This window comes from Bufo gargarizans, chromosome 3 (genome assembly GCF_014858855.1).
Source record: "Bufo gargarizans isolate SCDJY-AF-19 chromosome 3, ASM1485885v1, whole genome shotgun sequence".
Lineage (NCBI taxonomy): Eukaryota > Metazoa > Chordata > Amphibia > Anura > Bufonidae > Bufo > Bufo gargarizans.
In genome coordinates this window covers 50,993,842-51,020,277 of record NC_058082.1, presented here as the reverse complement: position 1 = coordinate 51,020,277, position 26,436 = coordinate 50,993,842, and the positions used below count along the sequence as shown (strand labels likewise).

The following is a 26,436-nucleotide window of genomic DNA, read 5'->3' as shown; positions in this document are numbered from 1 at the left end:
ACGAGCGCTGCAGACACGTTGCACGCAAGGGACATAAACAAACCGCACTCCACATCCACAATAATAATAACACGGGATCAGCCGGCGCTGGCTTGTTTAACCCCTTCCGTCACGGCTTTCGAGCGCGCAGCCAATCACCGACGCCCATCCGACCGGCATTGGAAGGCGTCGACGGGGTTAAAGCAGTGACGTCGCCTTCCCGTCTCCGCCCACTCCGCGGCCGCTCTAGGTAAAGGCAAGAGACGCGGAAAAGTTAGGAGGGTGGAGAGGGGGAGGAGACAGCGATAGGACGCTGGGATTGGGCGCCGTTCTGTCACGGACGTCCCGCCCACCTCCCCCTCCTTTCCTTCTTTGTAGAAAGTGGGAGGGTCCAGCTCGTGACGGTAGCTTCCAGTAAACTGCTGCCTGTTGCCGTGGTGGGGGGGCAGTGAGACATTCAACAGGCGGCTGCCGAGCAGTGAGGAGCTGGAGCGCGGTCGGAGTGTGCGGCGCGGGTGACGCAGAGGTCCTGTCAGCGCTGTGTGTGTGAGAAAGTGACGCAGGTTTTCCCTCCCCTCGCGGCGCCGCCTCATGAAGTGACTGAAACGTTCGCTACAAAGTTTAGTGCGTAGTCCCGGGACTCCGTGCCGAGTCATGGCTGAAGCCCCGCAGCCCCCTCCGCCCCCGGTGGTGGAGATAGACCCGGACTTCGAGCCTTTATCCCGGCCCAGGTCTTGCACTTGGCCGCTACCCCGTCCTGAGTTTAACCCCGCCAATTCGGCCAACTCGTCCCCGGCCCCTTCCCTGCAGCCGGAGCCCTCCGCCGGCAATGTGGACTTCATGAGCCTGCTGGAGGAGAGCGAGGACTATGACCCGTGCGGGGACTTCCAGTGCCAGGACGTGCCCCAGCTGCAGCAGCACCCCCACACCCCGCAGCAGCAGCACCCCCCGCCCGGCGCCCTGCACGCTCCCCCCAGTGTGCCGGCGCTGTCCCCTGCATCCTCCCAGTCCCCCCTGGGAGCCCAGCAGCCCCGCAAGAGCAGCTCCTCCCGCCGCAACGCCTGGGGCAACCTGTCGTACGCCGACCTGATCAGCCAGGCCATCGAGAGCTCCCCGGAGAAGAGGCTGACCCTGTCCCAGATCTACGACTGGATGGTCAAGAGTGTCCCCTACTTCAAGGACAAGGGGGACAGCAACAGCTCCGCCGGCTGGAAGGTGAGGACGCGTTTCTGTACTGTCCTAAAGCTGTTATCGGGAGCGACCAGATCGCTCAGACCTCTCTCTGCTCCTAATCCTCCATGGGGCTGCCTTATGACCTCCCCATGGACGATTTACTGATCGCTACAATCAGTGATCGATGGGATTGGCACAGATTCTTTGACTGCTCTTTTCTTGGTACACCATGAAGTCTGAAGGTTCAGTGTGTGGGCTCTCCAGGTGCACCTGCTGGGAGTTGTAGTCCCCCAGCAGTTGCAGGCAGTGTTGTGTATACAGTAAAATCAGTGCTCCTAAATGGCCGGCTCCAGCAGTGCACCTGGGGGGTCCTGGGGATTGGATGAGGCTCCGGGGACCCCTCTGTCAGACGGGCTCCAGGGAACAGCACTGATTAGAGGAGCCATCCCCATGATGATCCTGTGTGTAATAGGGCCCAGGGGGGCGGCTTATTATGGGCTGCATGGTGTGTATACCGCTATAGGTGTAATCAGATATATGAAGTGTATACCGCTATAGATGTATGGAGGGTGTCCCGCTATAGGTGTAATCAGATATACCGCTATAGGTGTAATCGGATGTATGGAGGGTGTACCGCTATAGATATCAGATGTATGGAGTGTGTACCGCTATAGGTGTAATCGGATGTATGGAGGGTGTACCGCTATAGGTGTAATCGGATGTATGGAGGGTGTACCGCTATAGGTGTATACCGCTATAGGTGTAATCAGATATATGAAGTGTATACCGCTATAGATGTATGGAGGGTGTCCCGCTATAGGTGTAATCAGATATACCGCTATAGGTGTAATCGGATGTATGGAGGGTGTACCGCTATAGATATCAGATGTATGGAGTGTGTACCGCTATAGGTGTAATCGGATGTATGGAGGGTGTACCGCTATAGGTGTATACCGCTATAGGTGTAATCAGATATATGAAGTGTATACCGCTATAGATGTATGGAGGGTGTCCCGCTATAGGTGTAATCAGATATACCGCTATAGGTGTAATCGGATGTATGGAGGGTGTACCGCTATAGATATCAGATGTATGGAGTGTGTACCGCTATAGAGGTAATTGGATGTATGGAGGGTGTACCGCTATAGGTGTAATCGGATGTATGGAGGGTGTACCGCTATAGATATCAGATGTATGGAGTGTGTACCGCTATAGAGGTAATTGGATGTATGGAGGGTGTACCGCTATAGGGGTAATCGGATGTATGGAGGGTGTACCGCTATGGGGGTAATCGGATGTATGGAGGGTGTACCACTATAGATATCGGATGTATGAAGTGTATACCGCTATAGGGGTAATCGGATGTATGGAGGGTGTACCGCTATAGGTGTAATCGGATGTATGGAGGGTGTACCGCTATAGATATCAGATGTATGGAGTGTGTACCGCTATAGGTGTAATCGGATGTATGGAGGGTGTACCGCTATAGGTGTAATCGGATGTATGGAGGGTGTACCGCTATAGGTGTATACCGCTATAGGTGTAATCAGATATATGAAGTGTATACCGCTATAGATGTATGGAGGGTGTCCCGCTATAGGTGTAATCAGATATACCGCTATAGGTGTAATCGGATGTATGGAGGGTGTACCGCTATAGATATCAGATGTATGGAGTGTGTACCGCTATAGAGGTAATTGGATGTATGGAGGGTGTACCGCTATAGGTGTAATCGGATGTATGGAGGGTGTACCGCTATAGATATCAGATGTATGGAGTGTGTACCGCTATAGAGGTAATTGGATGTATGGAGGGTGTACCGCTATAGGGGTAATCGGATGTATGGAGGGTGTACCGCTATGGGGGTAATCGGATGTATGGAGGGTGTACCACTATAGATATCGGATGTATGAAGTGTATACCGCTATAGGGGTAATCGGATGTATGGAGGGTGTACCGCTATAGGTGTAATCGGATGTATGGAGGGTGTACCGCTATAGAGGTAATCGGATGTATGGAGGGTGTACCGCTATAGAGGTAATCGGATGTATGGAGGGTGTACCGCTATAGAGGTAATCGGATGTATGGAGGGTGTACCGCTATAGGTGTAATCGGATGTATGGAGGGTGTACCATGTTCTTACTGCTATGGTTCTATGTATGCAATGTTATTACTGCTATAAGCTGCTTATAGTGGGCGGTACGTATTATATACCATGCTTTTACTGCTATAGCCAGCTTTGGACTGTATGTATTCCAGCCCGTGTTATTAATGTTTAAGCTTCTACAGTGGGCTATATGTATTGTATGCCGTGCATTTACTGCTATACTCTGCTCATAGGGGCTGTATATATTATATACTGTGTGTGTTCTGCTATAGTCTGCTTATAGGGGGCGCTATGTATTATATACTGTGCGATTACTGCCATACTCTGCTTATAGGGGCTGTATATATTATATACTGTGCGATTACTGCCATACTCTGCTTATAGGGGGCTCTATGTATGGCACCATCTCTGCTATATGGGTGATATTTCTGGGCGGCAGTATGTATGCTGCCCCTATGGAAGCTCCCCGTTGTGACCCCACAATAGTGCCCTGTGTAGTGACGTCCTCCCCACCGTCCATTTTCTCCTGAGAGCATTGTCAGCTTACACTTTTCTGAGAGAAGTGATTGTGCATGGACGGAGCAGAGGGAGTCCTCGTATGTTTGTGTTTTTCTTCTTCTTTTTTACATTTGTCTGTTTTACACCTAAAGTCCTTGCTCGACCTGATCTATTTGTGGAGTCCCCGAGGAGTCCCAGCAGTGATTGTCTCATCTCAGACCAGTTTCCTGTTCGTAACATTTGTTCCTTGCATTCATGTAAACCAGTGGACTCCAACCTGTGACTCTCCATGTGTTAGTGCATGCTGGGAGTTGTAATTTCACAATAAATGTAGATTCCCATATTGATGACCCCTGATGTAAACAGGCGAGAGGGTCTGCTGAGTGGTGCGGTATTACTGCTGCCTGGTACAGGGTGTGTTGCGGTATGGGGCTCCTACACCTGTTATACCGGCTCCTTCTCTCATTTCATATCTGTGTATGGACAGCCTTGTTTCCAAAGCTAATGTTGGATGTTTTCTAATGTGTTTTTTTTTTTTTCTTTTTTCTTCATATCTTTGTGTGTTATTTCACTAGTGACGTCCCTGTCCACTTGTCTTTAGAGACGGACAGCTGTCATTCATTTGATTAAAACGCTGTTTTTCTTGTGGTGTTCTGTGAGTTATGATACTTTTTCCTGATATGTAAGTTGGGCCTTTGGTTCAAGGTGGGGGTCACCCTTGCTCTAAGCTCCATTCCTTTCTGTGGCCAGCCAGTGAGGGTATGACCACGGGAAGGAGTGACACTGAGAGCAACAGCTACACTCTCATTGCACCAAAGGCCCGTTTTACATAGTAGAAAAAAAGTATAACTCTGATCAAATAAATAAATAAAAATCAGCGTTTTAATCAGGTGAACCCCAGCTGTGTGGATAGGGAGGTTGCTGGTGACTGATTCCTTTTAAAAGGGGTTATCTGGGCTTTTAAATATTGATGCCCTATCCTGAGGATAGGTCATCAAAATCAGAAAGGTGGGGGTCTGACACCTGGCACCCCGACTGATCAGCTGTTTGAGGAGACGCAGTGTGCACGTATCGTCTCTCTTCTTGCTCACTGCTGTATGTCTATGGGGCAGCAGCAGCGGACAGGGAGACACCATGTGCGCTTGCTGTCTCCCCCGTACAGCTGATCGGTGGGCGTGCCAGCAGGTGTCAGACCCCCGCCGATTTGATATTGGTGACCTATCCTGAAGATAGGTTATCAATATTAAAAAGCCCAGTCAACCCCTTTTAAAGAGGAAATGCAGTTCCATGTAAAATATATATGCTCCCAAGTAAAAATGACTCGTCCTTGGCATTCTGTTTTCAGAACCCCATCGCTTAAGAAACTGAAGCGACTCTGGGGGTCTCTTTCCAGAACCCCCATCGCTTATCAACTTGAAGCAAGTCTCTGGAGGAACAAGGAACCCCCTTTGACGCTGCTTGAATTTTCTGTACGTTCAGATGTGGGACTCGTGCTGGTGTCTTGTATGTTGTGTAAAAGAGTGCGAGTCTTACAGAATGGGTCCTGCTGCCGCTGTTAGGGAAATCGTGGCAAAGGGACTCTCAGCCGTCTGAAAGAATATTATAATGAACCTGGATTTCCCCTTGAAATCTTCCTGTTAACATATATTAGTGGCTTTTTATAAAGAAATTGGGTTATGACTGATTTATGACTCGACAAATGTGGGAGTGTTTTGTTCTCGTCCTACCTGGACCATCGTTGGTGTGGAACCTAATGAGACTCGACAAAAATTCTGTGTCATTATTTTGAGTAGGTCTCTGAAAAGCCTGGAATCACTGTAGAAGGTGATGGTCCTGGTCCACCCATGACCCATTAGATAGGTGTCTGATCCGTTGTATCCTGTGGTCGGTGTAGTTGTGATCTTCAGGATGCATCTTGGTGGCAAAAGGTGACAAATCAATGATTTACAATGTGGTTTCCTTGCTAATGGCTACTCTTCAGAATTTATTGGCCGCGTTTATTCCATAGAAAGTGACTCATGATGTGGTATTTAGTGAGTATCTATAGTACTTTGTGCCCTTACTGTCAAGGGAACCTTCATGCTCAAAGTTCACACTTGAAGTCGGCAGGTCCTCGATACAGAAGGTTTTCTGACATTCCTTCAGGGATTAAACTTCACACGCTATCCAAGAAACAAAGGCAGATTTTGTCTTCCCTTTTTTTTTTTTTTTTTGCCAGAAGGTTCAACAGTATTTAGTAGAGCAATTAATTTTTCAGAGCTGGCAAAATGATGAATAATTAGCGCACCTCTTCATGCTCGCCGCCTGTAATGACACGAAGGTTTGCTCACAAATCGCATTGTAAAACCTTGTCTATAAATTAAGGCTGAGGCTTACGCTGAAGTTTTTATAACAATAGCAACAAATGATCCTGACGACAAATATGCTGTAAAAGTAATGAGGTACTAAATGGAAAATAATTAGCATGTGAGCGTACGACCAGACTGGCATATTGGGATTCGGAGCGTCGTTTGCTGTCATTGTGGTGTAAACGTACTTAATGTAATGAATATTTCCCATAATCTGCACACTGTCTCAGACACAAAAATGTGCACGGATCCTGGATATTGTCATTGAAGTCCCTGCCAATGCTTTTCCCATCCCCCCCTCTGCAATCCTCTTCTGAGGGTCCATTCACATGTCTGCAAAATGCGTCTGCATCCATTCCGCAATTTTGCGGAGCAGGTGCGTAACCATTCACTTTTTCAATGGGGGCTGAATGTGCTATCCGCATTTACGGATCCGCACTTCTGTTCCGCAAACAAATAGAACATGTCCTATTCTTGTCCGCAATTGCGGACAATAAAAGGCATTTTCTAAGAGAGTGCCGGCAATGTGCGGATCCGCAAAACGCATACGGACGTGTGAATGGACCCTAAGGGTTTATGTGGGTGATGAAGCAGGGGACCCCAGTGTTACGTTAAGCCCCCATGCACACGACCGTGTGTGTTTTCAGACAGGCCACGTGCTGCCATTTCTTTTCCACCTGTACAAATTTCATATTTAGGCTTGTGCAGATCATAGATCCGAAGTCGATTCGTTCAAAAACTTCATTTTTAATGCTGTTTCTGTTCAGCATTAAAATGTATTGGCTCCTCTTAGGCAAAGTTTGTATCACCCGAAGTCGCACCGAGGTACCAGCCAGTACCGAAGCCCACTACGGATTCCTATTTTAAAATGTGTTAAAGATGCAGATAGGAATACAAATAGGGCCGCAAAACGGACATACAGATGTGGACAGCATACAGTGCACTGGCCACGTTTTTTGCGGCCCCATTGAGATGGCCCCAAAAAAGGCAGACTTGATGCGGCGCCTACAGTAATGTTCCTGGGGCCTAATTGGATAAACTTTAATAGGTTCTTCAATAACTAACCAGTGTAGAGGCAATTGCTGTGTAGTATGATTGGACAAGATGAGTCATAAATGTATGATCAGTGGTGGTACCATTGCTGGGACCCTCATAGTCACTAGAAATGGGTTCCACCCCTGTTCCAGAGGCGTTTGAATGGTGCAGTGATGATGCATGTGACTCATTACTCCGCTCGCTCGGTGTCTATTGGACTGAGGCAGGTAGCCGAGCATTGTACTTGACAATCACAGTCCGTTCCATAGACTTTGAATGGTGTAGCTGTGCACATGCGAGTCCCTCTGCTTCGTTCATACCTCTCTGGAAGGTACCCCCATTCTAGATTATTTGCTGTTTTTTGTGGCAGATTTAAAGGGCATCTGTCAGCAGATTTGTCCCTATGACACTTGCTCACCTGTTACATGTGCACTTGGCAGCTGAAGACATCTGTGTTGGTCCCATATTCATATTTGCCCGCATTGCTGAGAATAATGAGGTTTTAATATATGCAAATGAGACTCTAGGAGCAACGGGGTCTGTAGCATCTAATAAGCAGGAGGCAGTCGGCACGGGGAAGGGGCATATCACCTGTGGTATCTTCTCCCCATCACAACGGGGAGGATGTGATGTAATCAGCTCCCTCTGGGTGTTCTCCGCGTCTATCATTAGGTCTGCCTATCTAGTATTATCTTTTTGGAATGTTATCAGCTTTTATCCCTGGATGAAGTATGTTACTATGATTCATATGTCCTCAGCCATTATCTATCATCTCTAGATAAAGTATGTTATGACTTTTATGTATTCAGTTACTATCTTGGTGTTTCTATATTAAAGGGGTTCTGCACTTTGTTTAAACTGATAATCTATCATCTGGATAGATCATCAGCTTCTGATCGGCGGGGGTCCGACACCCGGGACCCCTGCCGATCAGCTGTTTAAGAATGCAGCAGCGCCGCGGCCTTCTCACTGTTTACCGCAGGCCGAGTGATGTCACGGGTCTATGTATCAACTGGCCTGGGCAGGGCTACGCTCTGTTCCCTTGAATGGAGCTTAGCCCCGCCTAGGCCAGTTGATACTACTAGTCGTGATGTCATTGGGCCAGCGGTAAACAGTGAGAAGGCCGCGTCGCTGCTGGAGCGCTGCTGCCTTCTCAAACAGCTGATCGGCAGGGCTCCCGGGTGTCAGACCCCCGCCGATCAGAAGCTGATGATCTATCCAGAGGATAGATTATCAGTTTAAACAAAGTGCACTACCAATTATCACGGTATATGTGTGTGTGTATGTATATGTATATGTGTGTGTATGTATATAGATAGATAGATAGAGAGAGAGAGATCTCTAGCTCGCGATTTGAGCCGAAACGTTGCACCACTGGTGTGAATAAAGGGTTCACCACTTTTATTCTTGGAGTGCCGCTCATTTTTCCTAGAATATTCAACAGGGAAATCAGTCCATTCCCTTTGGGACGTGCACCCGCCTTCTCACCTGGAAGCCAGTGCCGCCATTTTTTTTAAAAATATATATATATATATAAAATTCAGAGCTGCACTCCTGGTAGTAAGTATATGGGTGCCAGCGATGAAAACACCTCTTACCAAGGTGTAAAATCTGGAGTAAATAAAAGACACTGCGGCACATCCGTTGGTGAAAAGAAGTGGGACCCTTTATTCACCTATGCAACTTTTCGGTCCGCTTACTGGGACCATTCTCAAGCAATGTATATATATTTATTTATTTTTTCCTTCTTCTATATGGACTGTTTTCTATCTACTCCCCTTTAATGGGAATTTTCTCTATCTAGGGCTAACTTAGGCTACTTTCACACTTGCGTTTTGGGCGGATCCATCATGGATCTGCAAAAAACTAGTCAGTTACAATAATACAACCGCATGCATCCATCATGAACTGATCCGTTTGTATTCTCTGTAATATAGCCAAGACGGCTCAGTCATGAACTCCATTGAAAGTCAATGAGGGACGGATCCGTCATGAACTCCATTGAAAGTCAATGAGGGACGGATCCGTTTTCTATTGTGTCAGAGAAAACTGATCCGTCCCCATTGACTTACATTGTGTGCCAGGACGGATCAGTTTGGCTCGGTTTCGTCAGACTGACATTGTTTTGGTGTCCACCTCCAAAGCGGAATGGAGACAAACTGATGCATTCTGAGCGGATCCTTTTCCATTCAGAATGCATTAGAGCAAAACTGATCCGTTTTGGACGCTTGTGGGAGCCCTGAATGGATCTCACAAACGGAAAGCCAAAACCAGTGTGAAAGTAGCCTTAGGGTCAGACTGGACAGAGTTTTAGTTAGGGGCGGGTACAGGGAGAGGCTCTTATCCGCGCCTGTATCGGACTATTACCCCAGACCTCTGATTCCTGCCTCTGTCATTGCCTTAGTTGATTGCTCTTATATCCTGATATTAACACATTCAATCACTGGGTTTCTCCAGAGGATGCCATACGCTCAGTGGTAGTTGGGCTATATCGCTGCCTTTGTATATTTTCTATTCGCCTGAAAATATAGGGTGTTTTTTTTTTTATCCGATTTAGATTATTAGTTAGGTCTTAATGGTCCTTTCATATTTCCTTTTGTGGCATTGCCATTACACCTATAGGCTCTGCTCTCTCTGCAAATGCCGCGCCCCCTGCACTTTGACAGGGTCAGGTTTTATGGGGTTTTCACTGCCTGGCCCGGTCAGTGGAGCAGGTGCAGCAGTTGCAGAGAGAGCAGAGCTTTTAGGTGTAACTGAAACGCCCCTGTTGCTCTTAGAGGCTCATTTGCATATGTATGAATAGAGATCCAATCTACAAAAAAAAAATATATAAGATTGTGTGCATGAGGCCTAATACAGCATCTGCCCAGGGGTTGTGTGAACCAGAGAACCTATGTCCGTCTGTCGCTTTCCATGATCCAGAACAGGTAGAACTTTACTAACGTGTCACAATTTTATATTTGAAGACTGTCTTAGCAGAATACCGGTATGGCCTCATGCACACGACTGTTGTTTTGGTCCGCATCTGAGCCGCAGTTTTTGCGGCTTGGATGCGGTCCCATTCACTTAAATGGGGCCGCAAAAGATGCGGACAGCACCCTGTGTGCTGTCCGCATCCGTTGCTCCGTTCCGTGGTCCGCAAAAAATAAATAAATTACCTGTCCTATAAGCAGTTATATCAATGATTGTCCGTGCCCTTCCGCAAACTGCGGAACGCACACTGACGCCATCTGTGTTTTGGGAATCTGCAATTTGTGGACCGCAAAACACACAACGGTCGTGTGCATGAGGCCTATCGGTGTAAAAACGTGTAGAAGCGAGTGCTCGGGGCCATGCACTATCAGCAGAGGAAATAGCAGGGGTGGAGCAGACAGAAACCCACAGTGTGGCAGATGTGAATAATCCAGCTTCGCTTGTACAATGACTAATTCCCCCAAACTCTGTCCCCGCAGAGATGTCATATTTGCATAGCTTACTCACACCAGGGCTTGGAGTTAGGTATTTTTTATTGAACCTGATGAGTATAGATGTGGGGTGTCCTGTAGGTTTGGGGGAACTGCTGTGTAAGCAACATGACCTTTTGCTGAAGTGATTACTTCTGACAGGCTTGGTACATAGAGGTGAAATCTATGCGTATGGTAGAAGCCATTTAGAAAGCTGCCATTCGTATGCCACCAGAACCACACTGCGCGCCTCTCCGTGGCTATAAGCTAAGCTTGCAATGTGCCAGATATGCATGCCCCAAACTGGGGTAAAAATACAGCTTTAATTGGTAACACAAGCTTGGTAGGTCTCTTCATAGTCACAAATTCATGTTGCGGTCTCTAAACATCGGACATTTAGGAGGAGCACTAGGCTTGTCATAGGCAATACAAATCAGATTTGTGGCTAGTTGGATAGACCTTCACATCTTCTGATGTATGTACAGGCATATGGGTGGAAGAAGTGCGCAGTCTGCAGTTCTGTATTAGCATGTGTGTAACACTTTGTATTATGTCTTATTCCTTAGTTTTCAGCAGTTGTCAGTAGAGCTTCTCTGCTTGTGGCCCCGAGTTGCTGTGAAGTCCATTACCTATAATAAGACTGATTTTGAGTTCACATTCCAGAATGGTTTGAGTTATTGCAGTTTTTGTTAACTGACTTGTCATGTTGAGTATAAATATAGTTTTATAGAAAAATTCAGTGAATGGTAGTGAAAGAGGGTAATATTTATACAGAGCTTGTTATAAGCCTGATGCGCATACTATGAGTGTACGTGGTCAATTTTTTTTAATCAGTGTTAAAGGCTATGGACGCCTTTTGGGGGCATTTTTTAAAATTTATTTTTGCATTCTACTTTAAAAAAAAAAAAATTATTGGCCTTTTATTAGGCCTTTGTCGTTACTTGGTCTCGCACAGCTGATCGGTGGGGGGTCCTGCGTGTCAGACCCCCACCAATCAGATTCTGTACACCTACCTAGAGCATAAGTCATGAGTATTTAAAGGGTGTATTACATGGGCAGATTTTCTGCCCGATATATATTACTATTGCCCGATGAATGCTCGTTCATCGGGCAATAGTAATATATATTAAGCACTCTTAAAAATCATTTGCCAGCAGCAGATTGTGCTGTCTTATTACATACTGTCGCCGGCAAACCACTAGACAGTGTGGGGACGAGCGATGGAATAGTAATAGCAGCGGTCTCCTCTGGTAGCGAGCAGGCGATTTGCTGGGAAGGAACTGTTCCCTCCTCACAATTGTCTGCCTGATCAGGGTGTCTAATGTACCTGTCACAGGTGAAGGGGAAACCGCCAAATACACACCACAACGAATAGACAACAGTCTAGGCCTCAAAAGCTAAGGAAGAGGGATGGTGACCTCCTAGTAATCCCTAGGCCTTTTCTTAACTCCTGCCAGTATGAGCAGATCCTGATGGTGGAAATACTCATACACCAGATACCCCTGCTAAAACTGACGAGCCCTAGGATAGGTAGCAGGGGATGAGACAGCTGGTTCCTTCCAGAATGAAGGAACCTGTGTCTCCCTGGGGCCTAGAAACAACACACACCAGATAATAAGAAACAGCGAAGGCAACAAGTACTTAGCTTAGAGATGTAAGGAGAAGCAGGAGATCCAAGACAAACCAGCTCTAGCAACTCCAAGCAGAAACTATCAACCGCATGGTCAGCAGTGTGAGGTGGATCTAAATAGAGCCTCATCACTGATAACGAGCGGCACCTGAGGAGAGGTGGGATCCTGCCCAACAACATATATAGAGGAAAACAGAGACCTGTCAGATAGCCTCACGTCCAGCAAGTAGAATGCAATAATAAAAAATAAACACTTGAAGGTGTCCATAGCCCTTAAAGCATACACTAATTTGGTTTCAGGGCACCTACCCTACAATAACTTATCTTTATGCAAATGAGGCTGGTGCACTGTGGATGCCTCATTCAGTGCACCTGACTTCCACTGAGCCATTGCTACCAGCTCCGAAATCTACGGAGCTGTCAATCAAACAAGGGGGAAGCGCTGGGCAGTGATGGCGCACCGAAAACTTTTTGCATAAAAATTTTAATGACCCATTTCACAGGATTAGAGGACTGGATTTCCACTAGAAAGATATCGTTTTGGAGCACTTTTCGTACATGGTGGTTTGCATACTTTAAAAAGGAAGTCCTGTTCAAAATCAGTTTCAAAGAGGTTATCCAGGAAAATATATTTCTGACTTATCCTCAGGATATGTCATCTGTTTCAGATCTGCAAGTGTGTCACCCGGGACCTCCACCAGTCAGCTGTTTAGAAGAGGCCTTGAGTGCCGCTGCCTCTTCCTAGGCCAGTGACATCACTGTACATGGGTCACATGGTCTAATTGCAGCTCCGCCCCATGTAAGTCAATGGGGCGTAGCTGCAGTACCAAGCACTGCCACCATATGATATACGGTGCTGTCCTTGGAAGGCTGCTGGGAGCCTGCATTGCTCACCAGAGCTCCGGTGAGTGCAGCGCCTCTCTGAGGCCTTGTTCTCATTTCCGTTTTTCCCTGTCGTGTGCTGTCCCCATTTTTCACAGACAGCACATGTACCCGTTTATTTTAATGTGTCTGTTCACACAGTATTTTATTTTATTTATTTATTTTTTTAATGACCGTGGTCAGTAAAACAGACACGCACCCATTGAAGTCTATGGGTCTGTGAAAATCTGAGACAACACAGATTGCATCCTTGTTGCGTCCGTTTTTCACTGAAGACTCTGGAAATTCATTTGCAGCTGAGCCGCATCCATGGATGACACATGGAGGGAAGAAACGGAAACACGGATGCTTTTTTTTCTTTTCTCTGATGTGAAATGGACACAGAAATGTGAACAAGGCCTGTAACTGCTCATCTGCAGGGGTGCAGGGACATGGACCCCTTCTGATAATGATGACCTGTCTGAGGAGAAGTCATAAATATATTTTCCAGGATAACCCCTTTATGGGGTCATACTAGGATATATGAAAGCAAAAATAATCTAAAGAATGAAACGACTCCTATTCATACCCATGGTCCTATTTGAACGCTGCATGAGATAATGAAGGTCTAAGGCCATTTTTAAGATGGAAATGTAAACAGATAATCACGTATTACTCATAGGAAACCATTCAGAAAAGTGTTGCCCAGGTAACTGCAAGAAGAGGCCGTGTAACCTATTGCCTCTTATGCTCCCATCCGCCTTGGTGTAAAAGACCCTCTATTTCTGTCTTGGTGCCGGGTTGGAATATGAGCTCTGCTTTTTGCAGTCCACGAGGTTCGTAGATTGACATGTCTGACTGCACGATGAAAGATCCCGTTATATAACCAGGTTTGCTACTGTGTAATGTACACGTCATTGGTAGTTTCAGAAATCCGTACGTACCAGTCCTTTATCAGTTAAAAAAAACACCAGAATAACTGCAGGTTTTTTTTTTTTTTGGCTACCTCTGTTTCTTGGGGCACTTGATGAGTCTTGCCTTTTCTTCGTATCGTATAGAAAAGGAAAAATGCCAAGAGCTCCAGCATGCTGCTGCGTTTTTGAAAGAAAGCTAGAAAGGCAAAAAGAGGCCACCTAATTGACAAAAACTCCAAGATATTTAAAAAAATAACTGATGTTCAGCTGAAGGTCTATGGGAAAAATTATGCACAGGACATCAGCTGGCGGTTTTAACTAGAACTACTGTGTGAAAACACCTTTATGAATTTCTTCTAAAAAGTTCCCACCTGTGGATGCCACTGCTATTGGACGTAGTATGCAGTCCGGGGCTACGTTCCCATGACCGTATGTGTTTTGTGGTCCATAAATTGAGAATCGGCAAAACACGGATACCGGCTGCGTTCATTCTGCATATTGCCCTAGGATAGAAATGCCTATTCTTGTTGCAAGTGTGGACAAGAATGGGACTTGTTCTATCTCTTTTGCGGGGCCGCAGAACGGAAGTGTGCATGTGGACAGCACACAGAGTGCTGTCCGCATCTTTTGCGGCCCTGTTGAAGTGAATGGGTTTGCATCTGACCCACACAAAAAAATGCGGCTCGGATGCGGACCCAAACAACATTCATATGCGTGACCACAGTTGACCTCCCCTGACCGTTACCACCTTGTAGTCACTGAGAATTGAATAGTGGTCAGACTGCTGCACGTCCTACGCACATAGTGGAAATTGGCAACTAATAGATACCAGAGGAGGACGTGATACTGTTATTACATGTAGCAATGTACAATATAAAGAGAATATCTGCTACATGTGCCATGAAGTCTGCAATAGGGCTGCGCACCATAAAGGGTTTTCCGGGATTTTAATATTGATGACCTGTCCTTAGGATCGGTCATCAATATCAGACTGGCGGGGGTCTGACATCCGGCTCCCCCATCGATCAGCTGGTTGAAGAGAAGGCAGCGCTCCGTTCATTGCTTACCTGCTTGTCGTTGACATCGCAGCAGTGAGCAGTTTAATTACAAGGCGTCCCATTCACTTCTATGGGACGGCTCTGTAGTATATACTTTAATATGAACGAGTCGCCCATAGAAGTGAATGGGACGCCTTGTAATTACACTGCTCACCGCTGCGATGTCAACGTCAAGCAGATAAACAACCCATAGTGATGGATGGAGAGCATGCGTGACCTTCTCTCCTTCATTTTAGGGGTGCCAGAGGTGGGACACACATTCTAGTAATATGCCATCAATGTCTCAGACCGGCCAACCCCGCTAAGCTGCTCTTTTTGCCTGTCTTCCATGAGATCCTTTACTCTTTCAAGTGCATTTTATGTTTTCTGTAACGTGAAATATTTTATCATCTAGCTCCAGCCAGGGTCCATACATGACAGATTAACTTCTACTGTATTAGGTATCTGAGATGAGCTCATATAGAAGAATATGGGTTGTGTGCATTATCTAATGTGTGATGTAGGCTGTTTAATATTTTATATTTCATGTATTATCTGTCCCTTTTCTATTCAGTGGACTTGTCCTGGCAAAATATGTTTCCTGTGTAATGTTTCCCATGTCAGGCACTGGGATCCAATCTCCAGGAATGAGAATGCAGAAGTTTGTCCTCAGGCAGTGTCCTCAGAGGGAGCCAAGTAAAGGCTGACAATTATGCAACATTAGCGATGCTCAGCAGAGTTCATCTGAAAGGCCACAGAGTAGAACAGAGCCGTTTATTCTATCCCTCAGAATCTTCTGCTTAAAGAGGAATCTAATATATAAATCTGTGTATGTATGTCCGCTAAAGGAATCCGCACCATCGCATTTACAAATTTGGCACACCGGTACATCAGGTGTCCAGTATCGGCTCTCTAGCACGTACTTTTCCTGATATATTCCCCAAGAATGCATTAGCTAATATAATCCTGCAGGTTTTTCTCCTCATATCCCAACTACCATACACACGGTCACATGTCCCTTGTCAGCCTATGGAAGCTAGCAGGCCCTTAGTTTCCACATACAGTTTTACACCAGGTTTCCATAACAACCCAGCCATTTTTCTTCACTGCTGTAGGTCAGCTTTAAAGGGGCAGGGCGCTGTGGATGACACTATTAAGGAAGCGGAGTGCTGTGGAGGTCACAGTTCAGGGGGCAGGTAGGGTGGCCATTCGGGACACCCTCAAAAGACAGATTTAAAAACCCCGCCCCAAGGTACAGCTAAGCTACGCCCTGACCCGTTTAGGCCATGCCCCCTTCCACTCCACAGCCGACTGGGATTGAAAAAATGAAAGTGAAAATCAACTTCTGTCAGCTGCAGGGGTGGGAGGGAGGCTGACTTTCTTTCTCCCTGCAGCTCAGAGAGCACAGTGCTGCTGTCTGAGAGTGAGCTGTTCGAAAGGACATCCTTGTGTCCGTCCAGGCCCTGACGGAGGACAGGGAGTCTGAAAGCCAGACTGTCTGGCCTAAAACGGGACCTCTGGCCACCCAAGGGGCAAGGCCGCTGTGGAGGTCAGTTACGGGAGTGGGATGCTGTGGAGGTTACTGTTAAGGGGGCTGGTTGTTGTGGAGGTCACTAATAAAGTGGTTAAGGGGCTGCCGCTGTGGATGTTACTGTTAAAGGGGAGGGCTACTCCCTCACGGAATCTCAGAAGAGGGAGCCTACTGGATAGTTGTCAGATATGTTTTATCACACTTCAGTAAAGGAAGATTTGGAAACAGTGATTGGTTTTCTCTGTTTCCATAATCTGAAAAGAGAATGATCACTTCTCTGCTAGAGAATGGGGTCAGACATCCCACAGAATTTTGGCATATCTGGTTTATAAACCTCAAGTCTATGGTTGAAAACAAATAAGTTAAATCCTAAAATGATCATCATATCCTTCATTTATATTAGCATTCAGGGATGGCAGCAGTATATTGGGGACATCTGCAGTTTTAAAGAGGTTGTCCCGGTTCAGAGCTGAACCGGGACATACCTCCGTTTTTACCCAGGCAGCCCCTCTGACTCGAGTATCGGAGCAGTTTATGCTCCGATGCTCTCCTTTGCCCTGCGCGATTTAGCATTTTCAAGAGTTCCACTGATGTATCGGGCTCTCCATGGGGCTACCAGGAAGCCCGGTGATGTCACCGGCGCTGATGGGCGGGCTTTTGCGCTGCCCTAGCCAGTAAAACGTCACCGAACACACTGCCGGGCGGAAGCTTCCGTCCGGCGGTGTTATTGTAAACAAAAGAGCCCGTGCCCTGCGCGATCTAGCCAACATCAGGGGTGCTGCCTGGGTGTGTCACAAAACATATTCTACATGTTTCAAACTAGTACTTGAATCTGGATAATTTTGTAATTGCATGTAATTAAAAATGTAATATAGCCAGTGAGCTATACAGTAAAATGTATCTGTAGTGCCACCTGCTGTTTGTTCTTTTCTTTCTCTTTTGTCCATCTCGCTGAGCTGGTCGAACATGTTCAGTTTAAATCTTCAACTGCCATCAGCGATATAGAAGCGGTCATTAGCATGTAGGAGGCATCGGTAGGTGAGGGCAGTGCTGCGCTGGCTGTACTTGCCTTCCCTAATCGTCTTCTGGGTCCCGCTGTGGTATCCTGACTGCACACAGTGGCAGAACCTAGTGGACTTAGGGTCCATTCACACGTCCGTTTTTTCTTTCCTGATCTGTTCCAGTTTGGGCGGAACAGATCAGGACCAGTTCTGGACCCATTCATTTTCAATGGGTCCTGGAAAAAATCGGACAACACAATGTGTGCTGTCCGTTTCCGTTGTTCCGTTCCGCATGTCCGATTAAATATAAAACTTGTCCTATTCTCTTCCGCAAAAATCGGAACCTAGTACAATACAAAGTCAATGGTTCCGCAAAAAACGGATGACATTCGTATGTCATTAGGTATGTCATCCGTTTTATGCGAAATCCGTTCCTGGAAATTAAATCCTGCCCACAGAAATCACTTATTCACTTTTTGTTTTCAAAGAAATCCAAACAACTTTATTTGCTTTGTGAAATTTATACATGTTTCAGTTTTTCCGCAAAAAACGGATGACGTACGGAAACATTTTCAGGAACGGATTCGCAAAAAACGGACGGAAATTCGGGATATAGAAAAATACTGACGTGTGAATGTAGCCTTAGGTGCGACCTGTAGTTTTGAGAATACCATTTTGGGATGTTAATGACACTTTGATCGCTTTTATTTTTATTTTTTTTAGATTTTAATAGTACAGGCATTTTTGCACATGGCGATGCACATGATGTTTTTTTGTATTGATTTGGGGGAAAGGGGGGGGTTGATGTTTAAAAATTTTGTTAGGTCCATTAGTCTGTACAAAATTTCCTATATCCTAGTGCAGTGTTGCCACCTGCTGGCTTGACCTGGGATATACTAATAATTAGCCTAGAATTGGGTTGGGTGTAGGGCTGCAGCTATCGACTATTTTTGTTATCGAGTATTCTATTGATCCAACGATTAATCAAGTACGCTAATAAAAAAAAAAATAACAAATTAAAAGAACGATTTTCTTCATAAAAAAATCATCAGCGCCCCCCTCAGTGCCACCAGCTACCCCTTCTAGTCATGTCCCTAGCGCCAGTACTTCCTTTCCTGTAGGGGCGCTGCTCCACAGCTCCTCATCTTCTTCGCACGGTGCACGTCGTCCTGATGTCGCACAGCGTGGGGTCATAGTGCTTGCTTATGTGCACTATGACCTGACGATGTGTAAGGATACAGTGCAGCGCGGGCCAGCGGGTGCCCACGGAGCGGTGAGTAATGGCAAGCGCTTTACTCCCGCTCCGTGGTCACATGACACAAACGAATCCTTGATGCAAAAAATTTGCATCAGGGGTTTTATTTATTTTTTGTATTGAATTTCTCGCTTCAATTGAGTAATCGTTTCAGCCATAGTTGGGTGATAAACCGGTATTAACGATATACTGCGATATCGCCGTTTCTTACTGTGGTATTTTTTAGTGATGGTGACCCTGTTCTTGGTGGGGCAACTAAGAGATATATTACTGTATGCTGACATCAAGGAGACATTATAATGTATTGAGGCAACAAGGAAACACCAGTTCATGTGTTGAGGTGTTGTTTTTTAAGTATTTTTTTTATTTATTCTAAATTTGCATTTATCGCAATATATATTATCGCAATAAATTTCTTAATATCGTTATCGTGGGAATATTTGGCAATATTCTTGATATCGCCCAACCCTAGCCTGGAAGCTTAGTACAGGCTCTGGCTCATTATTAGAACAGAGCGCCTTTCTCTGTCTCCGCTGGGGGAAAGCGTGCACTTTTGTATTTTATCCTTGTACGCCGTGGTCACATTTAACCTCTGCATCTGAGAGATTAAAGGGTGTATCCAACCTCTATAATGCTGCACCATACGCCCAGGCCCCTCGCACACAATAAACTTACCTTGCTGCCCGGCACCAGCATCGCTCCTGTTCCGTGCACCGCAGCTCTGCAGCATCTTCTTCCAGTGCCCGGATGAAAACATCCAGTGTTGTGTGGGGGGGGGGGGGGGATCCAGGCAATGACGGGGATGCGCCTTCCTAGCACGGGGAGAAGCAGCAGCAGCCGTGCGGAGACCAGGAGCGACATGGGTGCTTTGGAGCACGGTAAGTATAGTGTGTGTGTGTGTGTGTGTGTGTGTGTGTGAGGGGCTATTTCAGGAATCTGATAACCCCTTTAAATGTCCGTGGTCAGCATTACTACCAATCGTGGACATTGGCTCTGAGTACTTGCTGTATGAAACCATCTTTAAAGACCTGACATCCGCTGCTACATGTACAGTGGATGTCTTAAAGGGGTTAATACAACAACCATATGAAGGCTAAAGAATAAGGCCTATGCCACAATTTTCCCAAATCGACAAAGTATTGATAAAAATGGCGGCCTGTGATGTGCTGGATTTGGACATGTCACTACTGTTGATAACTTACACTTCGTACTTGTAGCTTTGTCAGCTCTTCTGTTCAGAAACTGATAAAAGGAGAATCCCGGGGGCTTTTCCAGTTCAGCATTTTTTGTAGGGTCACATAAAAAATGTACAAATCTATTCTGCACACTTTTCCCGTCTATAATAAGGTTAGGTCTTGAGTTTCCAGCACTATTAAAACCGCTTCATATTTGAGCATTCAGCAGCTTATCGCCACCTCAGCACATGATCAGTGAAGCAAATATGTTAACCTTTAGCCTAAAAAGAGCAACACTATCTAACATGAGGGTTAACACTTTTTAACTTTGCCTGAGAAGCTGGCAGATGGAAAAATGGTGAGTAAAGAGGATCGACAGTGAATGTAATAAGTGGCTACAGATCTTATGTGGCTCAATGACTTGTGTGGCAATTTGTGTTTTTCTTTAACCCTTAGGATACCGGAGGTTTCTTTTTTCCTTTTTGTGTTTTCATTTTTCTTCCCTGTCTTCCTGGAGCCATAATTTTTTATTTTTTTTGTATGTGCAGGACATTAGCCGCGGGCCTCTGCTGTTTGAAATAGCAGAGATCCCTCGGCTATGTCACTCACTACACGCACGAGCGGGCGCCATGTTTAAAGACCCCACCAGCGCCGTACATATACGGCACTAATAACGAAGGAAATATTTTTTATATTACAATAAGTCATGCTCCGCATTAGCCACTTTGTGCACCATACCATTGGAAGTGATAAATCCCCCCCATAAAGCTCTAAATCCTCTGATTCCCATCACACAGTACATTATAAAACTGGCTCCCTGCAGACACCACTAGGGGGAGCACAGTGCATAGGAATTTGTACAGTTACCATTAAACTTAATGAAAGTTGTAATAATACCTGTGCACTGAGCTCCCCCTAGTGGTGGCTGCTGAAAAATACTTGATTTATGCAAGGAACAGAAGAAAAAGTTCAGTGCTGGGCCCCATAGGAGTTGTGTGCTCTACCTCTATGGTAGGTCCACCACTGGCACCTCAGGTTGTAAGTACATTTAAGAGCTCTTGAAGTAGGTGAAGAGTGTCTGAAATGAGTAGTGAAATTTCTGGCACGTCCATTTACTTTCGTCATTTTACTTGTTAGATCTCCAGTCGGGCGCTTGCTGTTAGTCATCTATCTCAATCTATACACACAAATATTTACCAGGTGCAATATGCGCTTGAAGTAGACCGCTCCATGATGTGCCTTTAAACCCTAGGGCAGGGGTCAGCAGCACTCCAGCTGTTGTGAAACTACAGTTCCCAGCATGCTCCATTCTTTGTTATAAGAGTTCTGAGAAGAGCAGAGCAAGTATGCATGCTGGGATTTGTAGTGTCATTGCAGCTGGAGTCCCAGAGGTTGCTTACCCCTGCCCTAGGCTGATCCCTAAATATGTAAATCTTACTCCTATAGATTATGGGAGGCTTTCCGTGATGTAAGAAAAAATTAGTTGTAGGACAAGTTAATAAATTACTGGATTTACTTGCCTTAACTTATACCACATGCGTAAGATTACAAGACTTCTCAAGTACGAGCTGCAGTAGAAGTAGTACCACATTATTTACACTTGTTTCCTTCTGTGAGATAAGATTGTCCGGTTGTTGGTGGTGGACGTTATAAACTCAAGGCCTGGTTAGAATGTGTGTACGTCCTGACTACTCTGTAAACGTGTTAGATGCGTTTGGTCTGTAACTCTGTACCTTTTAAGCACCGATTACTCATAAATAAGGCCGCTAATATCTAGTCAAGCAAGCGTTCCTCCCACATCTATTTTATGTGCAGCTTAAAGGGGTTATACAACTTTGATTTTTATTTATTTTTTTCAGATTTGCCAGACCTATGGTGGGGTTCACTTACCTGGTCTTTGCTGCTTGTTTCTGGCTCCACTGCCCCCACCGCAGGTCCTGGGTCTCTGAGAATCAACACCCTGTTGACTAGGCCACACATACCCGCTGCAGCCAATCACTAGCCACAACGATGACTTGTCACCCATGTGGTACGTCGCTTTGTCACGTGGTGCACAGGTGACAGGTCACCAGTGTTTGGCTGCAGCGGTCACAAATGGCCCTGTCAACAGAATGTTGTTTCCCAGAGACCCAGGACCTGCGGAGGTGGCTATGAAGTGAAAGAGCTGGAACCCAGCAGCAAGGACTAGGTAAGTATGAACCCCACCGCGGGTCTGAGCACTCTGAAGGGGACTGTTTAAGGGATTATCAGACTTTAAACTTTAAGTTTGAAACTGGGAAGGTATATAAAACACACAATAAAATGACTTGTTAACTGGTTACAGATGAATATACGTCAGGCATGAGTACATTTACAGTTATCCAGCTAAAACCTGACCTTCAGGTGAGTATGTATTTAACCCTTAGTCCAAGAAGCTTCTCAAAGATTTTTGGTGTACAGTCAAATAATAGTAAGTATGAGTATAGAGAGTACTAGTAGAGTGCTTTACCTACCCTCCCTGTAATGCACCAGCTGGAGAGCCACAGCTTGGTCAACACTGTCCTACATCGGCCTTCACAGTCTCCATGATGATTAGGGTGGGGATACCTGCTCTACAGTGTGAGGAGCAGCTCTTCCATAACATGTCAGAAGTCTAGTGTAGACTGAACCCAGCATTTTACTTTGACTGGAGGAAGAATACTGGGAGTTTCAATAAAGCTCATATGGCTGAAGAGAACAATGCCAACAGTATAGTAGCAGACTGTAAGTTGTAGGTTTACACTGGACGATCACTTACTAGTAAGTTCACCATCTCCTGGGACTTCCAAAAAGAAAAAGGTTCAGATTTTTACAGTGAAAGTTCTCAACACTTTGAGAAACCTATATTCATATTCATATTGAGATTAGAGGTCTCAGCGTGTCTGTCTCACCAAGGAGATGCAGATCCTTTCACACCCTGCCTGCAGACCTGGCCTGTCTTTCCCTGCGTATGCTGGTGGTTTTCTGCAGACTGTATTGTCTCTAGGAATTTCAGAACATTTAGCATGTTGCTTGGTACATCGAAAGAAGATGGTTTAGTCAACGGTTTCTCCTTCTTTTGCCAACACAGCGAGATCAAATGCAGCGATTATAATTGGGTAATGACTATACTGATGAGTAATTACTGCCTGCTAATTGTGGATGGAAAGCTGCTTATAATTGCAGTTATTCTGTATACAGCAAGCTAAACAGAACTGCACAGAGACTAGCTATTAATTTCACACCCATTAGTATTTCATGATCCTATTAACGGCCTCTGATACATCTCACCTACGGCTGAGTATCCTTAGATATCCCTATATACTGCCATGTATATACTTTGTCCGATTGTGGCTACATCTGGGAAGGTGCTACAAGCGCCCCTTCATTGCCATCTCTCAGATATGACTTTAGTCGTACGGTTAGACATGGCTATTAACTTAATTAAGCTAATCATGGCAAGTCATGAAACTTGGTTCATGTGGTCGGCAGTGGATGCTTGGAAGGTGGATCTAATCCCAGTCTATACTGGGCTCTAAGAAGCAAACAGCCCGACAAGCATATTTTTTTTTGCCTTCATTGAATGCAGGCCAAGATTGCACCTGTGCCTTCTCACGTCTGACGTGTTTTGAAGTGGTCTTCTTAAGATCTTGCCGTTTCATTTAGTTTTCTGTTAGGATAATTTCCAAGAATCTAAGGTTCTGTCCACTCTGTCAGAGGCCTACATTTTGCGTGGCTGCAAGGAGCATCTCCTGGAGTAAACTTGTCCTAAATGCTTAGGGCTCCATTCACAGGATGGGACATAATATATATTATAAAAACCCAATGAGCTTCATGTACTGCATGGCTACAGATTGGCAATAAAGAAGATGTGAAAAGCTCCTCAGGATTGTAGACCCCTTTCCCATATTTTATTGGGGTATCAAATGGTTTGAGATTTTTTTATTTTTTTTTGCAGTTTTTATCTTTATCTGAATGGTATCTACATACTTTTGCATCTCCTGGTACCAAAATAAACTCTATTTTTTAATGTTGCCTGATATGGAAGGTTTTGGATCCAAGGGTGGTTGAAAATGTCTAGAATTGCAAATAAACACTTTGGAAGTTCTAGCTCCCTTTAGTTGAAATGAGTTACAAATTTGTTAGGCAAAATCCTTTTTTTTCATGGATATCATTACAATAGTCTTATGGATTTAAAAAAAAAACTTTTTAACAGTGACCTAAAAAAAATAACATTGGCCAAACATGAAAACAGATCTTCATGGCACAGAAGAACTGGTAGGTCCACGTAGGCTGCCCAGTAACAGTAACGTGATACAATGGTGTGTTTTTATTTTTTTAATTTTTTTATATCTTCATAACAAAGGGTCAGCTACAGAAATAGGCAGCAGTTGTTTATGTTCCTGTGCTGATCAATTAAATTCTTCTTGGCACCCTCGTATGAGTGTTCTGTTTTTCCTTCCAAGCTGTTTATGCCTTTTTGGTGTTTTTCATTTACCGCACATTGTATTTTTTCCCCTACATCCCTAGACCGAGAAAACACTTCTTTATGAAAATTGGTTTCACTGGGGTCTTTGTTAATGAAAAAAATAAAAGAACTGCAACAGAATGACTTGGTTATTTTTATATTTTCCTGTAAAAACAGCCTTGCCACCGATCCCCACAATGAGTCCGTGATGTACTTCCTCCACAAGCGCGGAGAATGGCCCATGTATTATTGCAGCCCTGACTCGGCATGAACTTGCTGACACCGGGATGTTTTAGAACCTAATCACAGGGAACAGGTTGGGGAAGATGCTCTGGGCGCCAGGCCTCGGATTACCTGCTTATTCTGGACTATGTTTCCGTGTAGTGAATGATCACAGCTACACTTGTATCACTTAAGCTTTTGATGTTTTTGCTAATTAGAGTTGCCCTTGATTGGCTGGAATCTGTAATTTGCAATCACCCATGTGATTAACTTTACATAGCTGTGACTCTTTCGAGGACCCGACTGAATGCTCATTAAATTTAATGAGGTGCCAAGTTATTAGAGTGTAACATAATCTGGGTGTGGATATTAGCCTGCCATTACTTAACTCGGAGTGACTAAGGACAAGGACAAGATGAGTGTCCTAGGAGAAGCCATGATTCTCAATACTGTTTATGTAATGGTGACATAACCGCTTTTTGGTGTCCTGTCGTGAAGCTGTCAAGTGGGTTATGTGCTTGGAAGTAGGACTTTTTTATGTTTTTCCTAGGATAATCATTTACTTGGGCTCATGCACACAAACGTATTTTCTTTCCGTTTCCGTTCTGATAGAGATCTCTCTCTCTCTCTCTCTCTCTCTCTCTCTCTCTCTCTCTCTCTCTCTCTCTCTCTATATATATATATATATATATATATATATATATATATATATATATATATATAATATCTCTCTATATTATATAATATCTCTCTCTCTCTCTCTCTCTCTATATATATATATATATATATATATATATATATATATATATATATAATATCTCTCTATATATATAATATCTCTCTCTCTCTCTCTCTATATATATATCTCTATATATCTCTATATATATATCTCTCTCTCTCTATATATATATATATATATATATATATATATATATATAATCTCTATATATCTCTATAGGTCCTTTTCAAAAAATTAGCATATTGTGATAAAGTTCATTATTTTCTGTAATGTACTGATAAACATTAGACTTTCATATATTTTAGATTCATTACACACAACTGAAGTAGTTCAAGCCTTTTATTGTTTTAATATTGATGATTTTGGCATACAGCTCATGAAAACCCAAATTTCCTATCTCAAAAAATTAGCATATTTCATCCGACCAATAAAAGAAAAGTGTTTTTAATACAAAAAAAGTCAACCTTCAAATAATTATGTTCAGTTATGCCCTCAATACTTGGTCGGGAATCCTTTTGCAGAAATGACTGCTTCAATGCGGCGTGGCATGGAGGCAATCAGCCTGTGGCACTGCTGAGGTGTTATGGAGGCCCAGGATGCTTCGATAGCGGCCTTAAGCTCATCCAGAGTGTTGGGTCTTGCGTCTCTCAACTTTCTCTTCCCAATATCCCACAGATTCTCTATGGGGTTCAGGTCAGGAGAGTTGGCAGGCCAATTGAGCACAGTAATACCATGGTCAGTAAACCATTTACCAGTGGTTTTGGCACTGTGAGCCGGTGCCAGGTCGTGCTGAAAAATGACATCTTCATCTCCATAAAGCTTTTCAGCAGATGGAAGCATGAAGTGCTCCAAAATCTCCTGATAGCTAGCTGCATTGACCCTGCCCTTGATAAAACACAGTGGACCAACACCAGCAGCTGACATGGCACCCCAGACTATCACTGACTGCGGGTACTTGACACTGGACTTCAGGCATTTTGGCATTTCCCTCTCCCCAGTCTTCCTCCAGACTCTGGCACCTTG

General features: G+C 44.8%; 1 protein-coding gene across 1 annotated transcript in view; it reads left to right on the top strand.

Moving 5' to 3' along the window:
• Nucleotides 1-435: 435 nt before the first annotated feature.
• FOXO1 (forkhead box O1) overlaps nucleotides 436-26,436 on the top strand; it is a 58,486-nt gene continuing 32,485 nt past the window's right edge. The window contains exon 1 of the mRNA XM_044286274.1: nucleotides 436-1,194. Within this exon, the coding sequence (XP_044142209.1) occupies nucleotides 634-1,194 (561 nt within the window). The 5' untranslated portion in view covers nucleotides 436-633. The remainder of the gene's footprint in view (nucleotides 1,195-26,436) is intronic.